At 43.2% G+C, this 18,801-nt stretch overlaps 1 protein-coding gene across 3 annotated transcripts in view; it reads right to left on the bottom strand.

The window, feature by feature from the left end:
* Window positions 1-1,385: 1,385 nt before the first annotated feature.
* The window catches only part of DGKG (diacylglycerol kinase gamma), a 121,715-nt gene continuing 104,299 nt past the window's right edge, over window positions 1,386-18,801 (bottom strand). For all 3 annotated transcript variants that reach the window (XM_056849297.1, XM_056849298.1, XM_056849299.1), the window contains 3 exons: window positions 9,048-9,168; window positions 5,536-5,596; window positions 1,386-2,510 (listed from right to left, as the gene is read on the bottom strand). In XM_056849297.1, coding sequence (XP_056705275.1) covers window positions 2,412-2,510; window positions 5,536-5,596; window positions 9,048-9,168 — 281 coding nt within the window. In that variant the 3' untranslated portion in view covers window positions 1,386-2,411. The remainder of the gene's footprint in view (window positions 2,511-5,535; window positions 5,597-9,047; window positions 9,169-18,801) is intronic.

Raw genomic sequence — 18,801 nt, 5'->3', positions numbered from 1 at the left:
AACAACTAGCACATGGGCACACTGTCTGTTGAGTGTAAACATGTTCTCTATGGGAACCTCCACAGGATCAACTTGATAAGTGGGCCTCTAAAAACTCTTGAGAGCCCTCAATTAAAATTTTCTCAGCATAGGCATTTATATGAAGGTGTAAGAACTAGCTCTCACATTCATTACAGTTTATTCTCCATTTTGCCTCTTGTAAAAGCATCAGGGTGTTCTCAGATACACAGCCGCAACCTAGATAGGCCACAAGTGAAATGCTTCAGTCCCTATGGAGCTGAGAGGGCAATATACAATATCTATGATGACATATTATGTACTCGTGGATGCCAAGGTCTCCACTAGATCTCCTTATTTGGAGTGTTTCTGTAATTCCTTCTAAGCGATGGCAGATGACTTCACCCAGAAAGAACTACATTGACTGAGAACATCCTTTCTTCTTATTTAGTAGGTGAAATAAATAGGCAGAGTTCTTCTTTCTCGACTTTTGAATAACTAGAGATCACATTCCTTTGTACTCGAAGAGTCTCCACGTGGTCTCGGCAAAAGGAGTGTCAACTAACTCTGTCATAGTCTTCTGTGGTTAAAAATGTATGAGACACAATGTTCAGCACTGAGCAATAAGAAGCAAGGGGCTAGAGCCACTAGGAAAAATGCCCAACAAAGCTTTCTTGCAAGAAGAAAATTACACAAAAACAGCCTTTTCTGTTCCAGAGGGTTTTTTTCCTTTCATTTGATGATATAATCAAAATCCTGTTTCAGAGTGCTGTTTGCCAGTTATTTGAAAAATAGTCCTGTCGCAAGCTGTCAACTGATTTCATCTCCCTTCAGCCCAAACTGCTGATCACGCTAAAATAGTATGTAGGCTACTGTAAATGTAAACCCAGCATGGATTGTGGTGAACTTTCTTGACACATTCTACTTTGGGCTAATTCAACATCTGATTGACAGTCTGCGCAGTTAAAAGAGCCAGAGAATAAAATTATAACCATTTCCAACTCTTGTGTCTGTGAATAAGTTAGCATTCTTTTCGACACCGTGTGTTAAAGAAAAAAAATGCATGAAAAAAGGCTCTTCCTTTGACCTTTGAGCTTGCTTAGATTTTATCACAATACCATACTGGCCTTTAATGGCAATCAAATGCCTACTGTAGAAATTGCACTTGATTCAGAATTAAAGCCAGATCCCGGGTTTGGGCTATTGTCATGCATTCAACACTCAGCCAACATTATTTATCACTGGATTGAATCAATCCCATGAAAGACAGTTCAGAAAAGCTCTCTCTTCACAGAAGCCGCCAGGAAAACTGAGACATTTCACATATGTCAAATGCTTTCAGGTTAAAGTACCCCCTCCCCCTACAAACCTCCACATGTGAAAAAAAGAATACAAAAATATTAACACAGAGGCCTAACATCTAAGCTCAAAGGATATCCAAATTTTGTCATCATTTTACCAAACTGCACTTGGATTATTTATACATTTTAAATACCCTGAGTTTTCTTGCTGCTTCCAAAAAAGGCTCTAGCCGTCGACTCTCTAACTCACTCTTTCTGGTTTCCTCTTGGCAATAATAGCTTTTTACATCTATGTGCCTCTGAAATGGAACACCTAACCAGCTTCTACTTTAAAAGAAAGTTACAGCCAAGCTAGCAAAGGACATTGCTCTTGAAAGAGCTGTAAAAATGATGCACCTCCTCCTTTCCCTTCTTGTCTCCCCAGTGTTTTCTAAACTAAGTAAAAATAAATAACATTTCTAATAATGTGTGGGACTCGGTGATGACCACAAGGGCAGTGCAGCGAGATGCCAAATGTCTTCTGACATATTTTGCAAAATAAATAAGTGAAGCTTGGTTTCTTGCCTAGTTTGGTGGATCAACGACAACTTCTGGGGTTCTAAAAGGTCCAAATAAACGGAAAAGATCCCAAACCCCATCTGCAGCACTATGTCAGACATGCTGTTTCCATGTCTGTTTGTTTGCTTTCTGACAGGGTTGTGTAATTCATGGCTGTCCAGAGCAGCTTTCCTCCCCAAAGGCCCAAGTTTTACCACAGCCCAACCAAGAGCAGTTAAGCGTTTCCCCTCCTTGAACTGTGGCATCGTGAAGGGGAAAAATCCTCCTGAACCACCAGTGTTAGTGTTATCCCTGCCAGTGATATTTAGAAAATGTGGGTATGTGTGCATGTATATACAAACCCACACCGCTATTTCAGTTTGACTGCCGAATGCCAACCCTGTTATTTTCCACTAACGGTTCATAATGCTGCCTCCAGACTGATGTTTCCAAAGCAGATACAGAAGCCAGGAAATCTGAAGGGATGAAGGTTTCTTTTCCATAGGCTTTCCCTGCGAGGTTGCCACTGGCACAGAGAATGGCCGTTTTGAAGAGCGTTCTTTGTTTGGTTGCAGATTAATCTCGAGTTCGGTTTCTTCTCCTGAAGAAGAAGAAGCTGGTCTTTTGGGGAGGGCCTAGTAACATTGGCACTTGGCTTTTGTGGGTAATTTTAATCTGAAAACAAAAGAATTTGACATCAGGATTAGATTGGGTATTTCCACACAGCCGCTATTCGAAGAAGCTATAGAGAGGAAAGACGTTTTCTTTTAGCAGAAATAATGATGCCACATCCTCTATTGCATTCTATGCTTCTGTGGAATTAAGGAGAAAGTTACAAATCAGGTCCACTGTATTAGAAACTGGTTCTGAGGGGAAGCGGGAGCAGTGGTTGAGGGCTCAAGTGCCTTTCCACATGGGCTGGTGCTTAGATAGGGTTACCAATTCCAGGTTGGGAAATTCCTAGAGATTTGAGGGTTGATACAGGGGAGGCTGGAGTTTGAGGACTGGAGGGACCTCAACAGAATATAGAGCCCATCCTCCATAGCAGCTATTTTCTCCAGAGGAACTGATTTTTGTAGTCTGGAAATCAGTTGTAATTCTCGGAGATCGCCAGGCCCTACCTTGAGGTTGCCAACCCTAAAAGAAACAGAGCCTGAAGGAAAAGGGAAGGAGAGGATCTTCAGAGCTGCTTCTGATACTGTCACCTTCCCTAGGTTGCCAACGTCCAGATTGAGCTTGGGGTTCTCCTGGAATTACAACTGATCACAAGACTCTAGAGTTCCCCTGGAGTAAATAGCATCTTCGGCAAACCTCCGTGAAAAAATGACCTATGACACCACTCCCTGTTTAGCTCCCTCCCATGCCCAAACTCTGCCATCCCCAGGATCTACCCCTAACTCTTGAGGAATTTCCCAACCGGGACTTGGCAACACTACCTTCCCAATACCTGTGTTTGATTTTAGCTCGCTTCCTCACCCACTTCCTCCAATGCCAGCAAATCAGGTAGCAGAAGGAATAGGGTTGCCAACTTCCAGTTACTAGCTGGAGATCTCCTGCTATTACAGCTGATCTCCAGCCGATTGAGATCAGTTCACCTGGAGAAAATGGCTGCTTTGGCAATTGGACTCTATGGCATTGAAGTCCCTCCCCTCCCCAAACCCTGCCCTCCACAGGCTCAGCCCCTAAAACCTCCCGCTGTTTGCCAAGAGGGGCCTGGCAACCCTAAGAAGGAATAGAACTAGGCAGTGCTGAAAAGGATTTGTAAATTAGGGTGTAACTCACAGGGCTGTTATGAAGGTAACATGGAGGAAGGGAGGAACATGTTTGCCACCCTGAGCTCCTTAGAGGAAGGGTGGAAAAATACAGCAAACTCATATGGAGCTTTATCTATTAGTTATTAACGGCTACTGGTCATCATGGCTGAATGGAACTACCATACTTGGAGGTGTTGTCTCTGAATTCCGGTTGCTGGGGATCGACAACACAGCAAGACTTAGGCATGCCATCTTCCAGGTGGTACCTGGGGATCCCCTGGAATGATAGCTCATCTCCAGACCACAGAGATCAGTTCCCCTGGAGGAAATTGGTGCTTTGGAGGATGGACTCTGTGGCATTGTACCACACTGAGGCCCTGGCCCTCCTCAGGCTCTATCCCCAAATCTCCAGAGGTTTTCCATGCCCCCCTTCCCATTCACTGCTGGTGGCCAGGAGGGACCTGGCAATCCTATCAAGGCTTAGCCACATGCCCTGCTTGTAGATCTTCAGGGGGCATCTGGCTGGCCATTATGGGAAACAGAATTCTGGACTAAAAGGACTACTGGTCTGATCCAGTTTACATCTAGTGTAACCAGCAGATGTGAAAGGGCCCTACTTGCTGTTCTACCCCCTCACTTGATACCTGAGGTAGCAGGTGATGCTTCAGCTAGGAATGAATTGCAAGGAAGGAAAGGACAAGTTTGTCAAGTTCTCTATCAGAGTACCTGCTGAATGAGAGAGATGGCCCTGAGATAGTCCAGTCATTAAGCTCTATGGGTGGCTGTGGAGGCAGCAAAGGATCAGGACAACCTCCAGAGAGGCTCAGGAGAGGCAGGCTTGCTAAGAAGCCACATCAGGCATTTCTTGTTTGACCAACCATCTGTCACAAGGTTAGCGCCTTAAAGGCCTCTGAAGGCTGGGAGCCACTGTTGGAAATCATGCACAAAACGAAACCAACTCGCCAGATGTCCCCAGGTGCTCAGCACAATTGTTTTTGGGAAGATCTGTAAACAATCAGCTGGGCTCAATTACAGCCATTGCCGTACTATGTAAACATTTAGCTGGTCAATAAGGAAAATATCCATAGTGCCTTTCATTTAGCACTTGATATCATTTGCATGTAGACACGAGTGCTGAGAACCTTTATTTGCAACAGAAATGCTTCTTTTGTAACATTCTGATCTAACCAGACACAGGCAATTTGTGCCTCATACTGTTTTTTCAACATGTTTTATGCATACTCCTTTGATCCTTAGGTGGAGGACACAGATGTGGATACACTGAAAATACACTGAGTGTCTCCATTCCCCTCCAACTGTTACAGTGATGTACACAGCCACAGATCTTTCCATTTAACTCATCTTTGAATTTCCATTAGATATACAAATTTGACTGCCATTAGGATATGACATCAAAGGAAACAGGAACAGTATGGCCTTTTATGCTTGGCTGTTTCCCTCGCGGTCACCCCTCTGATGACTTTGGGTCTTTTTTTGGATTATGCATGCCGTTTCTGACCATCAGAGGGCACCTCGCTCTCCCCCTGCGTTTCCCCACGTTTTGCCCGTGTTTTCAAATTCAAGTTAAAACAGATCTCTGAAAACGTGGGCAAAATGCGGGGAATCACAGGGGGAGAGCGAGGCGGTCAGAAGCAGCATGCATAATCAAAACAAAGCCTCAAAATTGTCAGAGGGGTGACTGTGAGGGAAACAGCCAAGCATAAAAGGCCCATGACTCCTCCTAAAACTGCAGGAGGGTTTTTGCTAGGGCATTTCAGAAGTATTGTTTCTTTATTTCCATTTCAAGTAGAAACTTAATTTGAGGTTCTATCCTTTCCCAGGCTCTACTCATTGTCTCTAGGAGTAAACCTTCTATGCTCTCTAGCACTGATAAGTGAACTCCATCCATGTGTCCTAGATCCTTTTCGAGAGGTTCAGTTACTCACTGTGCAGGGGGGCTGCATCCAGGGCTCTCCATCCACTTGCATGGGCAACAGCTTGGTTGTCCTGGAAAAGGCAAGCAAGACACAGTGGATACATTAAGGGTGTGACATGCATGCCAAGTCTGGCATGGTGTTTTGGTTCTGTTTTGTTTTGCTGCAAGCTGGCAATAAAGGATTTATGGCGAAGAGCAAGGTTAGATGCAGGGAAGGCCCTAGATTGTTTGTGTGGGTTGGTTAGGTCTTCTAGTAATTACTGAAAATTAAGATGTCAGCCAGGGCTGGGCAACCTATTGGTGGGTACAAAGGCTGCAATATTTTTGCATAATTCAGATACTTAACATACTTTGCCTGTCATTTATATGAACCCGTAAGCTGCAGATCTACAGCAAATCTCTTATACTTAAAAAAAAAAAATTCTTGTTTTTCCCCTCCTTAGGCTTTTGTCTAATTTAAAACTTGCCTCTGTGTTTCTGTGTTTCTGTGTTTTTTGCAACCAAGTTTTCAAGAGTATCTCTGCAGCCATGATGGGGAATCTTTATGGACACAGAAACATGTTTATGAATAAGTTCCTCCTCACAAGCAGGCTATGGTCCCAGATCCTGCATGGAGATTTTTGAGCTATAACATCCTGTTACCCTTCTCCTAAATTGGCCGCTTGCGCCTCCGACCAGGCTGCTGCTTCCCCTGAGCTGCACCCCTCCGCTTGGCCACTGATCTCCTTCATGCTATCTCTTTGGCGTACATCAGTGAGGCGGGAGTATCCCAGGGCCCTTCCCACATACATCTGGCGCTCCATCTACAATGCAGAGTGCTGCATGAGCATGTGGACCCATTTCCTCCCTGTGATTAAATTTGTACAAGATAGAAAGCACAGCAAGGAAGAGATGTCAGAGATGACGGTTTCCTATCAATACTGTGATTTCTCGTTTCAAAGATACAGAACAGTATTGTCGAAGGCTTTCACGGTCAGAGTTCATTGGTTCTTGTAGGTTATTCGGGCTGTGTAACCGTGGTCTTGGAATTTTCTTTCCTGACGTTTCGCCAGCAACTGTGGCAGGCATCTTCAGAGTAGTAACACTGAAGGACAGTGTCTCTCAGTGTCAAGGGTGTAGAAAGAGTAATATATAGTCAGAAAGGGGTTGGGTTTGAGCTGAGTATTGTCCTGCAAAAGTATTGTCCTGTAAGTATCAAGATAATGTGCTAATGAGGGTATGGTATGTTAATATGGAACCATTGTATCCTGAAGTGATCTGTTAATGTGTGTAATCCAAAACTAATCTGTATGGCTATTGTTGAATGTTGTCTTTGTCTGGAGGTGTTTCAGGGCAGGAAGCCAAGCCTTATTCATTCTTAAACTCTCCTCTTTTCTGTTAAAGTTGTGCTGATGTTTGTGAATTTCAATGGCTTCTCTGTGCAATCTGACAAAATAGTTGGTAGAATTGTCCAGTCTTTCAGTGTCTTGGAATAAGACCCTGTGTCCTGTTTGTGTCAGTCCATGTTCAGCCACTGCTGATTTCTCAGGTTGGCCAAGTCTGCAGTATCTTTCATGTTCTTTTATCCTTGTTTGTATGCTGCGTTTTGTGGTCCCGATGTAAACTTCTCCACAGCTGCAAGGTATACGATATACTCCTGCAGAGGTGAGGGGGTCTCTTTTGTCTTTTGCTGATCGTAGCATTTGTTGTATTTTCTTGGTGGGTTTAAACACTGTTTGTAGGTTATGTTTTTTCAAAAGTTTCTCCATCCTATCAGTGACTCCTTTAATAAATGGCAAGAATACCTTTCCTATGGGAGACTGTTTTTCTTGAGTTTTCTGATTTTTGTTTGGTTCAATGGCCCTTCTGATTTCATTCTTGGAGTAGCCGTTTGCTAGCAGTGCGTGATTTAGATGGTTAGTTTCTTCCTTGAGAAACTGTGGTTCACAGATCCGTCTTGCACGGTCCATTAATGTTTTGATTATTCCTCTTTTCTGTCGGGGGTGGTGGTTGGAGTTTTTGTGTAAGTAGCGATCTGTGTGAGTTGGTTTCCGGTAGACCTTGTGACCTAACTGAAGGTTTGATTTACGGATGACAAGGGTATCAAGAAATGGGAGTTTACCCTCAATTTCCTTTTCCATGGTAAACTGAATGTTTGGATGGATATTATTAAGATGGTTTAGAAAGTCCATTAATTTTTCTTCACCATGGCTCCAAATGGTAAATGTATCATCGTAGATGATACATTTACCATTTGGAGCCATGGTGAAGAAAAATTAATGGACTTTCTAAACCATCTTAATAATATCCATCCAAACATTCAGTTTACCATGGAAAAGGAAATTGAGGGTAAACTCCCATTTCCTGATACCCTTGTCATCCGTAAATCAAACCTTCAGTTAGGTCACAAGGTCTACCGGAAACCAACTCACACAGATCGCTACTTACACAAAAACTCCAACCACCACCCCCGACAGAAAAGAGGAATAATCAAAACATTAATGGACCGTGCAAGACGGATCTGTGAACCACAGTTTCTCAAGGAAGAAACTAACCATCTAAATCACGCACTGCTAGCAAACGGCTACTCCAAGAATGAAATCAGAAGGGCCATTGAACCAAACAAAAATCAGAAAACTCAAGAAAAACAGTCTCCCATAGGAAAGGTATTCTTGCCATTTATTAAAGGAGTCACTGATAGGATGGAGAAACTTTTGAAAAAACATAACCTACAAACAGTGTTTAAACCCACCAAGAAAATACAACAAATGCTACGATCAGCAAAAGACAAAAGAGACCCCCTCACCTCTGCAGGAGTATATCGTATACCTTGCAGCTGTGGAGAAGTTTACATCGGGACCACAAAACGCAGCATACAAACAAGGATAAAAGAACATGAAAGATACTGCAGACTTGGCCAACCTGAGAAATCAGCAGTGGCTGAACATGGACTGACACAAACAGGACACAGGGTCTTATTCCAAGACACTGAAAGACTGGACAATTCTACCAACTATTTTGTCAGATTGCACAGAGAAGCCATTGAAATTCACAAACATCAGCACAACTTTAACAGAAAAGAGGAGAGTTTAAGAATGAATAAGGCTTGGCTTCCTGCCCTGAAACACCTCCAGACAAAGACAACATTCAACAATAGCCATACAGATTAGTTTTGGATTACACACATTAACAGATCACTTCAGGATACAATGGTTCCATATTAACATACCATACCCTCATTAGCACATTATCTTGATACTTACAGGACAATACTTTTGCAGGACAATACTCAGCTCAAACCCAACCCCTTTCTGACTATATATTACTCTTTCTACACCCTTGACACTGAGAGACACTGTCCTTCAGTGTTACTACTCTGAAGATGCCTGCCACAGTTGCTGGCGAAACGTCAGGAAAGAAAATTCCAAGACCACGGTTACACAGCCCGAATAACCTACAAGAACCAATACAGAACAGTATTCAGAGCTCCCAAGAGGCTGGGGCACAAACTCTGTGCTGGTACTAAGGCCCCGGGGTGGATACCTGACGGTGACGGAGGAACACTGGGCTAGCCTCTTGCCAGCACTTTTCAGTCCAGTATAGATCTGTCCCATCTCCATAGCCCCTTCAAGTCCCACAACTTCCAGGAGCTGATCACTAAGGTCTGAAGAAAGAAAGAGAAACGTGTTAATAAAGCTAATTAAAGTATGATTTAGTTGCCTTATACAGGCATAACACAGAAAGAAGAGTAACTGGGAAGGTGAAACTGAAAAAAGAGAGTCTAGAGAACTCCTTCGTCAGGTTCCCCATTTGTTCAGAAGGTCTCAGACCCTGACACTGGACTGAACAGACCACCCTCTGAGGGCCAACTGGCACTTGATGCTGCAGCTTCAATCACGACTGGAACTCCAGATGTGTTATTAGGCTTTTAAAAATAGCCACGGGGTAGGGCAATTTAGACTGAGGGTGTGGTGCTCTTCCCCCTGTATAGGGTTGCCAACCTCCAGGTGGTGGCTGGAGATCTCCCGCTATTACAATTGATCTCCAGGTGACAGAAATCAGTTCCCCTGGAGAAAATGGCCACGTTGGCAACTGGACTCCATAGCATTGCAGTTCGTCTCCTCTCCAAACTCTGCCCTCCTCAGGCTCCACCTCCAAAATCTCCAGGTATTTCCCAACATGGAGTTGACAACCCTACCCTTGAACCATTTCCCTGATCAAAAATATCCTCTTCCAGCCCAGGCCACTGTTAACTCTGGAAGGGGGGAAAACAGGTACCCATAGCATGTCCATCTCCCCCCTCCCTCCAAATTTGAAGCAGCCTGGGGCATTTTCTGTTAGGGACCCCAATCTAAACTGGAGCTATTTGCAGTTGCTTTTTAGGGCCAGATGACAGATTTGGAGTTCCTTTCATGGAATTCCAGCACCGCAGGTACCTTTAGTAATTCATATTGCCCATCACAGTAGGAACTACTGGGCAGGATGGTCAGAGTCAGTTCCTGAAGTGTCAAAGCAAAGTGAGAATACTTACTTGGATGGGGGAAATGGGGATATTAACCTGAAAATGGTCTCTGGGACAAATGGGGTTCAGCTCCCTTGCAGGTACTCTCCTAGAAGGCTGAATACTGGTGTTCGGATCATAATGTGGCACAAGAAGTAGTTGTGTTACCTGTCATCCATATTAGGGGCACAGTTTGTGCATACCTGTGACACTCATACACTCACATTCCAAAAACCTTTTCAAATCACAGTAACCCAGGTAACTGGAGAAAGAATAGCATTTCCCCAGTAACCATACTGCTGATTGTGTGCTAGAAAAATGTTATGTCCTTGAAACAGAAGTGCTTCATTTAAGCAGATCCTGGGTAACAAGTGAAATTGTGTAGCTGATAACCCCCCTGGCCAGCTCCTATCTCTTTCAGTGCAATTTGTAGAGGCAAATCTCTTGAGGGACCACTGCACCCTGCGCTGAGACCACATTGCCCTGCACATCCCATTGAAAAGGAGACGAAAGCCAAATGAATGGCTACCTACTCCCATTAGTGAGAAAAGCAAACACACCAGTTTTCAAGGATATAATATTGCTCCAGCATTCACAATGATGACAATGATAACTGGCTAGGCTTTGCCTTGTCCCTTTTTGGTGTTTGGCATATCCAGTGGCCTGAATACAGCTGTGTGTGTGTGGTCCAATCCCCCGCCTTTTTGATGTCTTTATTGTGAGCAGAAAAGAGACTGTCCCAGATTAACAATGAATAGCAGGAGAGGAGAAATAAATGTGAAAGTCGAGCATGCTGGAAGACACTCTTCTGTTTCACACCCAACCATTTGTCCATGCCAAGGGTGCACCTGCAGCTCTTACAGCTGGAGTCAGTTTCATTCAATCATTTTCCTTCTGCGTTGTCCCAAGCCAGCACTTCAATTCCCTAAAGCTAAGCCTGGCCTGAAAGGCCTTGAGAAATCAGTGTTGGTGGCCTCAAAATATCCCACAACTTGGCTTTCCTTCCTTTGCTCCAGGGAGATGGTTGGATTAATATGTTCCATCCCCAAAACATTCCACAGTCTAAAACCTGTTGTCAGAAGGTTTCTCTAGTATGGTTCTTTTTCTAGGGATCAGGGAAAAGTAATTAATTTGTGGATCAGAGCCACTTGCACCTCAGACCTCAAAGTCATCTGCTGTTGCATGGGTAACGTCTGTGCTGTCAAAGGTCTCCACAGATCAGACTGATAGTGGACAACATAAAGCGGTATCATTAAAGCTCTTTTGTACAACTCGAATATGATGTGTGAATAATCGGGGTTTGTGTGCATGACAGATGTTGATGCTCCAAAAGGCAGTCAGCCACAGTCCTGACAACCACCCTCTGCCAACTTTGTACAGATGTGCCAGCTGACTAGATTTTGAGCCAATTGTCTGTTATTACTAGTGTGGACAATGTCAAGGTTGCTTGCAGTAATATGCAGCTGTTGGGTACCAACGTATTAATGAATTGATCTTTCCAGGAGAAAATGTAGGGTAGGAGTAGGGTTACAGAGATCAGCTCCCCTGGAGAAAATGGATGCTTTGGAGGGTGGACTCTATGGCATTATACCCTGTTGAGGTCCCTGTCCTCCTCAGGCTCCATCCCCAAATTTCCAAGAGCTTCTCAACCTGGATTTTACAACCCTACCCCCCCACCCATCCACTGCTGGTAGCCAAGGGGGACCTGGCAACCCTAGGTAGGAGAAAAGCCCAGGTGTACTGGACATGGCCTTCAGGTCTTCTGTTGCTGACCTCCGCTTCATTGCTTTGAAGCTGCAGTTCTCCATAACTGGAAGACTCATTTGGAAAAAAAAGTGATTTGAAAAATGTGCTGCCCTCTGCTCCAAATGAGGCTGGTCCCAAAAGTGTTGCTTTGAGGACCACACTGCAAATGCTTGCAGACCTCCTTGCCTCTTGAATTCTGCCTCTGTCCTTGACACTCACACATTCTCGTGCATTAGTCATGTTCTGGAGAGGGAGAGAGGGAGAGAAAGCCGTTCCACCACCTCTGCAACTTCCTTTCCCCTCCTTATATTGTAGCCTGTAGCAGTGTTAAAGGATCCTCTTAATTAGTCATTCTGCCATGCCTAAGTAACACCTGCTATGCCAAGCTCCTTTCCAATGCTTTCCGTTTTCTCCCACATGTATATAGATAGGTGTCTCTCTCATATTTTCAGTCAGGCGCTCTCACTCTTATGGGGAAACAGGCTTTCCCATGGCAGAACGTACCTTTTGCTTGCAGCAGCGTCTCCCGGCCCTGCTGCGCCAGCATCATTATTAGCTTAAGTCCATTAATATTTAATTAAATTACAAGATCCATTTTCTGTAAAGCCTCAGACTCAGAGGAGACCAGCAGGGAGTGATTAAATATGCAGCCTCTAATGAAATTCATGGTAAAGAGGAATAACAGTCCCCTAAAAACCTGCTGACTTGGAGTGCGGCATGTGTAACTCCCCTTCCTGAATTCAATGTATTCATGCTTGGAGATGTGCAAGGATTGTTAAAGGCATAAGGAAAAAAAGAGTAGAAAGGACCCAAAGATCAGCATCCAGTCCACCTCCCACCTTCTGCCCAAAGCCATCCATTTATGTAGCGTTGGTCACCCTGGAAAAGTCAGAGCACTGAGTACCACAAACTGCAGACAAGTATAGTGCTGAAAAAGGCACATACCGGGCAAATAGACTGATTCATGCAAACAAAAACTGAGCTGTTTCTTCAGCAGAAACGCTGGCACTCTTATTGCATCTCCTAGGCTTGCTGTTCTTGCTCCAATCAGGTGTCCCAAGGAAAGACATCTAACACTTACTTCTGGGACTTCCTCTAACTCATAAAAGGAAGCTGACTATGTTGGCTACAGTCAAAGATGAGCTAGACCTGCTCATTCAGCTTTTGGGATAGTGTGTGGTAGATGATCGCCGAAAGGGCTGGCTAATTGTCAGTCTGGGCTCTGCCACATCTGCAAAATCTGCTTTGCCTCCTACCATCCCTCGCAGCTTCTGGCTTGCTCAACCAGCTTGGGATTCAGTCAGAGCCTGAGGAGGAGTGTCACACTCAGCAACCACCCCTGTCTTTTTCTAGATAAGCAAGCAGAGTTTCTGCTGCAATTCAGCTTCAACACCTACCCTGGATGATTGATCTTGACTTCTGGGATTCTGAGAACCCTTAACTTGCAGTCGGGGCTATAACTTCCCTCTGAAGTTCTTCCTATTGGCCATAAATATCCGCATTAACACACTTGTACTGCTTATTTGTCTTGTGACCACATTGGTTGTAAAATGGTCTAGGGTCAAAGGCTGTATATTCCAGACCTTGCCATCTTTTGTGGCTGAACATAAGAATCGCATCAGTTCTCTGCCTTACTTTGAATCCAATCTGAATGTTACTGCCAGAACAGTTTGGGTTGGTGTAATAACCTAATCATGCTCACAAGATTCTGAACATCATAATTTTCCTTTCCACTCTAGTATTAAAAATTTATTCAAAAAGGCTGACCAGAGGAGGTAAGGATGAGAGGGGCAGCAGCTAGATCTCCACCCTGTATTACAGTCCATCTCCATCGAGTGTTGTTTTGACCCTGCCCTATAACGATATGATCTGGCACTTTACTGTAAAGGGCAGGAGGTGGGCCAGTCTATCAAGGTAGAGGACTTTGGAGAATGGGGTTAAAAGTCATGGTTGGGGCAAAGGTTCTGCCCCACTCCCATCCACAAGAGGCAAACCTCACACTTCCTTATCCATTTGGGATCTTACTCACCATTTTGTAATCTGTTTATGGTCTCATAATTTTATGCTCTGATAATTTTCATCTAAAGTGTTACAAATTCTTTAGTTCTACATTGAGGTTTCCTAAACAATGTCCTAAATCCCAGGAAAGAAATCTTAATCTGGGGAACTTCCTGAGGGAAGAGAAATTGCCTACAAACACCACATAAACTAGAGAAGCTGCTCTCCAGCAGGAGGAAGATTTGTTTTTCCTCAGAAGTCTCTTGTGCATCCTGTGAAGTCTTATCACTGCATCTGCGTAGCACAAAGCTTCACTGACTCAATTTCTGTGTGTTTGCTAGCTGTTAAAAACTCAAGAGCCTTGTTTAAAAAAAGCCTGCAGCTCTAAGCAGAAGCAAAAACACCCAACATTTAAATCTAGACCCATTTCAGTCCAGATTCATTACTAGTTTTGGACTGTCCAGCCACCCGTTAAGAGCTCCTTCCCAAACTTTTTTCACTGTGCTCCTGTCAGGAAAGGCGAGGTGAGTGGCAATCAGAGGCAGGGCTTTTTCAGTGGTGGCTCCTAGCCTATAGAATGCCCTCTGGCCTTGAGGCTTGCCAGGCATCTATCTTGCTTTCCTTTAGAGGCCAAGCCAAAACATTTTGTTTTAATCCAAGCTTTTAACTGAAAGGTTCCATCTTTTTCAAGCGGTTTTTATGGTCTGATTCTTGTCTAAAGTCTGTTTTATGAATATCATTTTAGGTTGTTAAGTGGTGTTTAAGGCTGTTTTCATTCCCTGGCTTGTTTTTTTTTTTTAATGCTGACAGTTTAATGATTTTATTGCGCTGGTTCATTTTGTGATCTGTTTTGAGCAGGTCTCTGCAGAGGTGCATATAAATATTCTAAATAAATTAAATAAATTAATAAAGACTAAGGATGAACACATGTAGACCCCTTAAAGTGCACTTCAGCTTATCTCCTGCTGTTGATATGGATGTGTGAAAACAAAATAGAAAAGCACTTGGAAATGTGCTTGTATCAGGTTGGTGAATCAATGGGCAGTCATACAGGAAGGTTGAGTTACACTTGCATTCCAGCTTTTCTACCTTTTACATTGTCATTTTTGCCTAAGGGACATAGCCCTGTCACAAACTATGAAGTCAGCCCTGCTTCTCCATCTAATCTGGCAATATTATTCCTGGCCCTGACAATATCAACAATATCAAAGGCGCATTCATCTGATGTATACTAATGTTATGTGCTACCATCTACCAGCACTGCCATTTGGCAGTTTAGACTGGATTAACAGGGACATTTTGATGCAAGAGAATTACATAAATAAATTAAAACAAATTAGTCACAAACTATACATAACAGAAATCAGTGGGAAAGAACTTCAGCCTCCCTGGGCATTTCATCTTTGACTGGTGGGGTGTCATAGTCCAACACAGCAGTTTCAAAGGACAATTACAGGGTGAAGTAGTAGAACTCAACATATAAACAGATGTGGCAGAGTTTTTGTCATAGCTTGAATCATAAGCACAAAACCCTTTCAGGTTCTTTTGTGCAAGCCTTTTGAAAACAGCAGAAACTGCTCAAGGCCTTGGTAGAGTTCCTGTTGATCTTCCATTCTTATTAATGATACTTGCACAGGGTTAGGATATCTTTTTCATTCATTTACATCAGGGGTGGGGAACCTCAGGCCCGGGGGCCGTATTCGGCCCCCGAGGACATTTTTTGTGGCCCTCGGGAGCTCCGGGGCCCTGCTGCAGAGGCGGGGCGCAGGGCGGCCCTCCCAGAGGGTGTTCCTGGTGCCACGGCTTACAGTGGTGCTGCGGCGCCCTTTGGACCTCCTCTCACCGACTGTCGGCTGTTGAGCAGTGAGAGGGAGGGGGAAAGAGGCTGGCGGCTCCCGGCGGCAGAGCATGCATGCAGGAGCCAATTGGGCTTTGGGGGGGCCCTTTTGTAGACTCTGGGGAGGAAAGAGCATGGAGACTAGGGCCCGGTCGTGTGGGGCTCTGTGCGCCGCCGTGTGTGTGTGTGGGCAGGAGAGGCTGGGGCCTGGTCGCGCGGGGCCAGCGGGTGTGTGTGTGTGGGGGAAGGCTTTTCTCTTTTCTTCCTCTTTTTCTGTCACTCCTTCTCCTTTCTCTCCCTCTTTTTCTGTCTCTTTCGTTGTCTCCCTCCATCCTTTTCTTTGTCTCCCTTCATCCTTTTCTTTCTTTCTCCCTCTCTCTCCATTTCTTTCTCCCTTTCTCTCCCTTTCTCCCTTTCTCTCCCTTCCTCCCTTTTCCTCTTTCTCTGTTTTCCTTCCTCCCTTGCCGATCGACTGTGGGCTGTGCCCCCCTGGCACCTCATTTGCTCGGGCGCACTGCTAGCTGCCCTTCCGCCTGGGAGGAGGGAGTGGGGGTACCCTGCAGGCCTTCTCTGTGTGGCCTCTCCTGTGGTTGCCAATCTCCAGGTGGTTTACTGATACAAAGCTAGTAAATCCCTAAGGAAATAATTTCAGTACACAGCCACTGATCGTTTTAACTTATGCAAATTTACTTATATTTTTTCACAATATGCACATGTATATGCGTAGCACTCTTCTCACTAAAGTTCTGAGCTGCAAATAGCCTAAACGTGTTGAAAATTATAGGCTTAAAACTCTATGTACATAAACAATTTTCTTCAAATAATACATTCATCTCAGAACATACAAACCCCCGGGGGAATCATTCTTACAACCAGCAGTCGTGTCACAAAGTCTTATTGGATATATTTCAATTCGCCACAACTCAGGCAGTATAAATCAAGATTGTTTCCAATCGCGGTCAGCTGATCCCGCGTAAACCAATCCGGTGGCTCCAATCCCGTTCCTGCTGGTAAGCCGGTTTCAAACGCTAGCTTCTGTAACTTCGCGTTGTTGTTGTTATGGTAATTATGGCACAAAATATGGTTACAAGTTCCCGGTTGTCTTATCCTTGTTTCGCAGAGTAAACTTCGCTTCATCAGACTGTGCCCTTATTCATTTCTAAAACATTAACAACATATGAGTATATACTATTGCCTAACACCCCCACCCTTGTGTAATTACAATTGTGAATAATAGTGAACTTATCCTACCTGACTGCAGCCTTGCAGTTCACAGGCATGACCCATAGCCTCTATTTCTTAGTAACATGCACTGTGGCCTTTCTTTAAATAACATCTACCAGGTGTTGATACTCAAGTCTGCTGGGATAAGTATCCTGTGTAAACTTCTATGACAATATAATTAATTGTATAAATATATTTTTTTATTTTTAAGATATAAATATTTTAAACAGACTTTTAAGAAAAATTACAGAACATGATTCCTATAAATACATAAAAGGACGTCAAGACCAAGTTTAATGGGTAAATGTGATGAATTAAAATGCAATAAATATGATTAATAATTTAATTGTAATTAATTTTATAAATAACTAGACAGATCCAACGCTGAATTTAACCCATAGGGATGGATAGAGTGAAACAAATGAATGAACCTTGCCTCTTGCTGGCATAGGATTCTTTCAGCATTGACATAGGGGCCTTTTTGTATTTGCCAAATGGCAAAAAATTGTAAATCAATATCTCTATGTCCTTTTTCTATGAAGTGGGGGACCATGGGAGCCTCTAATACCTTGTTGCGAATTCTAGACCGATGTTCCCCTATCCTATACTTTAATGATCTAAGGGTTTTACCAATGTAAATTAAATTACAAACACATTTGATGATATAAATTATTCCCTTTGAATCACAATTAGTAAAAGATTTAAGTACAAAACGAAATCCTGTTTGTTGGCAAACAAATTCTTTCACTGGTAGTGATAGATGACATTGAACACATCTTCCACATGAAAAATGGCCTCTAATAATAGGCTGGACCTGCTTTTTTGCACTAAAATCTGATCGTATAAGGTGGTCCCTAATCTCTTGAGTTTAGGTTTCAGTGGTGGGATCTCCTGCTAATCTCCTATATTTTACTAATTGTGATTCAAAGGGAATAATTTATATCATCAAATGTGTTTGTAATTTAATTTACTAAGGGTAATTTAATTTACATTGGTAAAACCCTTAGATCATTAAAGTATAGGATAGGGGAACATCGGTCTAGAATTCGCAACAAGGTATTAGAGGCTCCCATGGTCCCCCACTTCATAGAAAAAGGACATAGAGATATTGATTTACAATTTTTTGCCATTTGGCAAATACAAAAAGGCCCCTATGTCAATGCTGAAAGAATCCTATGCCAGCAAGAGGCAAGGTTCATTCATTTGTTTCACTCTATCCATCCCTATGGGTTAAATTCAGCATTGGATCTGTCTAGTTATTTATAAAATTAATTACAATTAAATTATTAATCATATTTATTGCATTTTAATTCATCACATTTACCCATTAAACTTGGTCTTGACGTCCTTTTATGTATTTATAGGAATCATGTTCTGTAATTTTTCTTAAAAGCCTGTTTAAAATATTTATATCTTAAAAATAAAAAAAAATATTTATACAATTAATTATATTGTCATAGAAGTTTACACAGGATACTTATCCCAGCAGACTTGAGTATCAACACCTGGTAGATGTTATTTAAAGAAAGGCCACAGTGCATGTTACTAAGAAATAGAGACTATGGGTCATGCCTGTGAACTGCAAGGCTGCAGTCAGGTAGGATAAGTTCACTATTATTCACAATTGTAATTACACAAGGGTGGGGGTGTTAGGCAATAGTATATACTCATATGTTGTTAATGTTTTAGAAATGAATAAGGGCACAGTCTGATGAAGCGAAGTTTACTCTGCGAAACAAGGATAAGACAACCGGGAACTTGTAACCATATTTTGTGCCATAATTACCATAACAACAACAACGCGAAGTTACAGAAGCTAGCGTTTGAAACCGGCTTACCAGCAGGAACGGGATTGGAGCCACCAGATTGGTTTACGCGGGATCAGCTGACCGCGATTGGAAACAATCTTGATTTATACTGCCTGAGTTGTGGCGAATTGAAATATATCCAATAAGACTTTGCGACCCGACTGCTGGTTGTAAGAATGATTC

Source organism: Euleptes europaea, chromosome 5 (genome assembly GCF_029931775.1).
Source record: "Euleptes europaea isolate rEulEur1 chromosome 5, rEulEur1.hap1, whole genome shotgun sequence".
Classification (NCBI taxonomy): Eukaryota; Metazoa; Chordata; class Lepidosauria; order Squamata; family Sphaerodactylidae; genus Euleptes; species Euleptes europaea.
The sequence above is the reverse complement of the archived record's forward strand: the minus strand, read 5'-3'. Positions and strand labels throughout refer to the sequence as shown.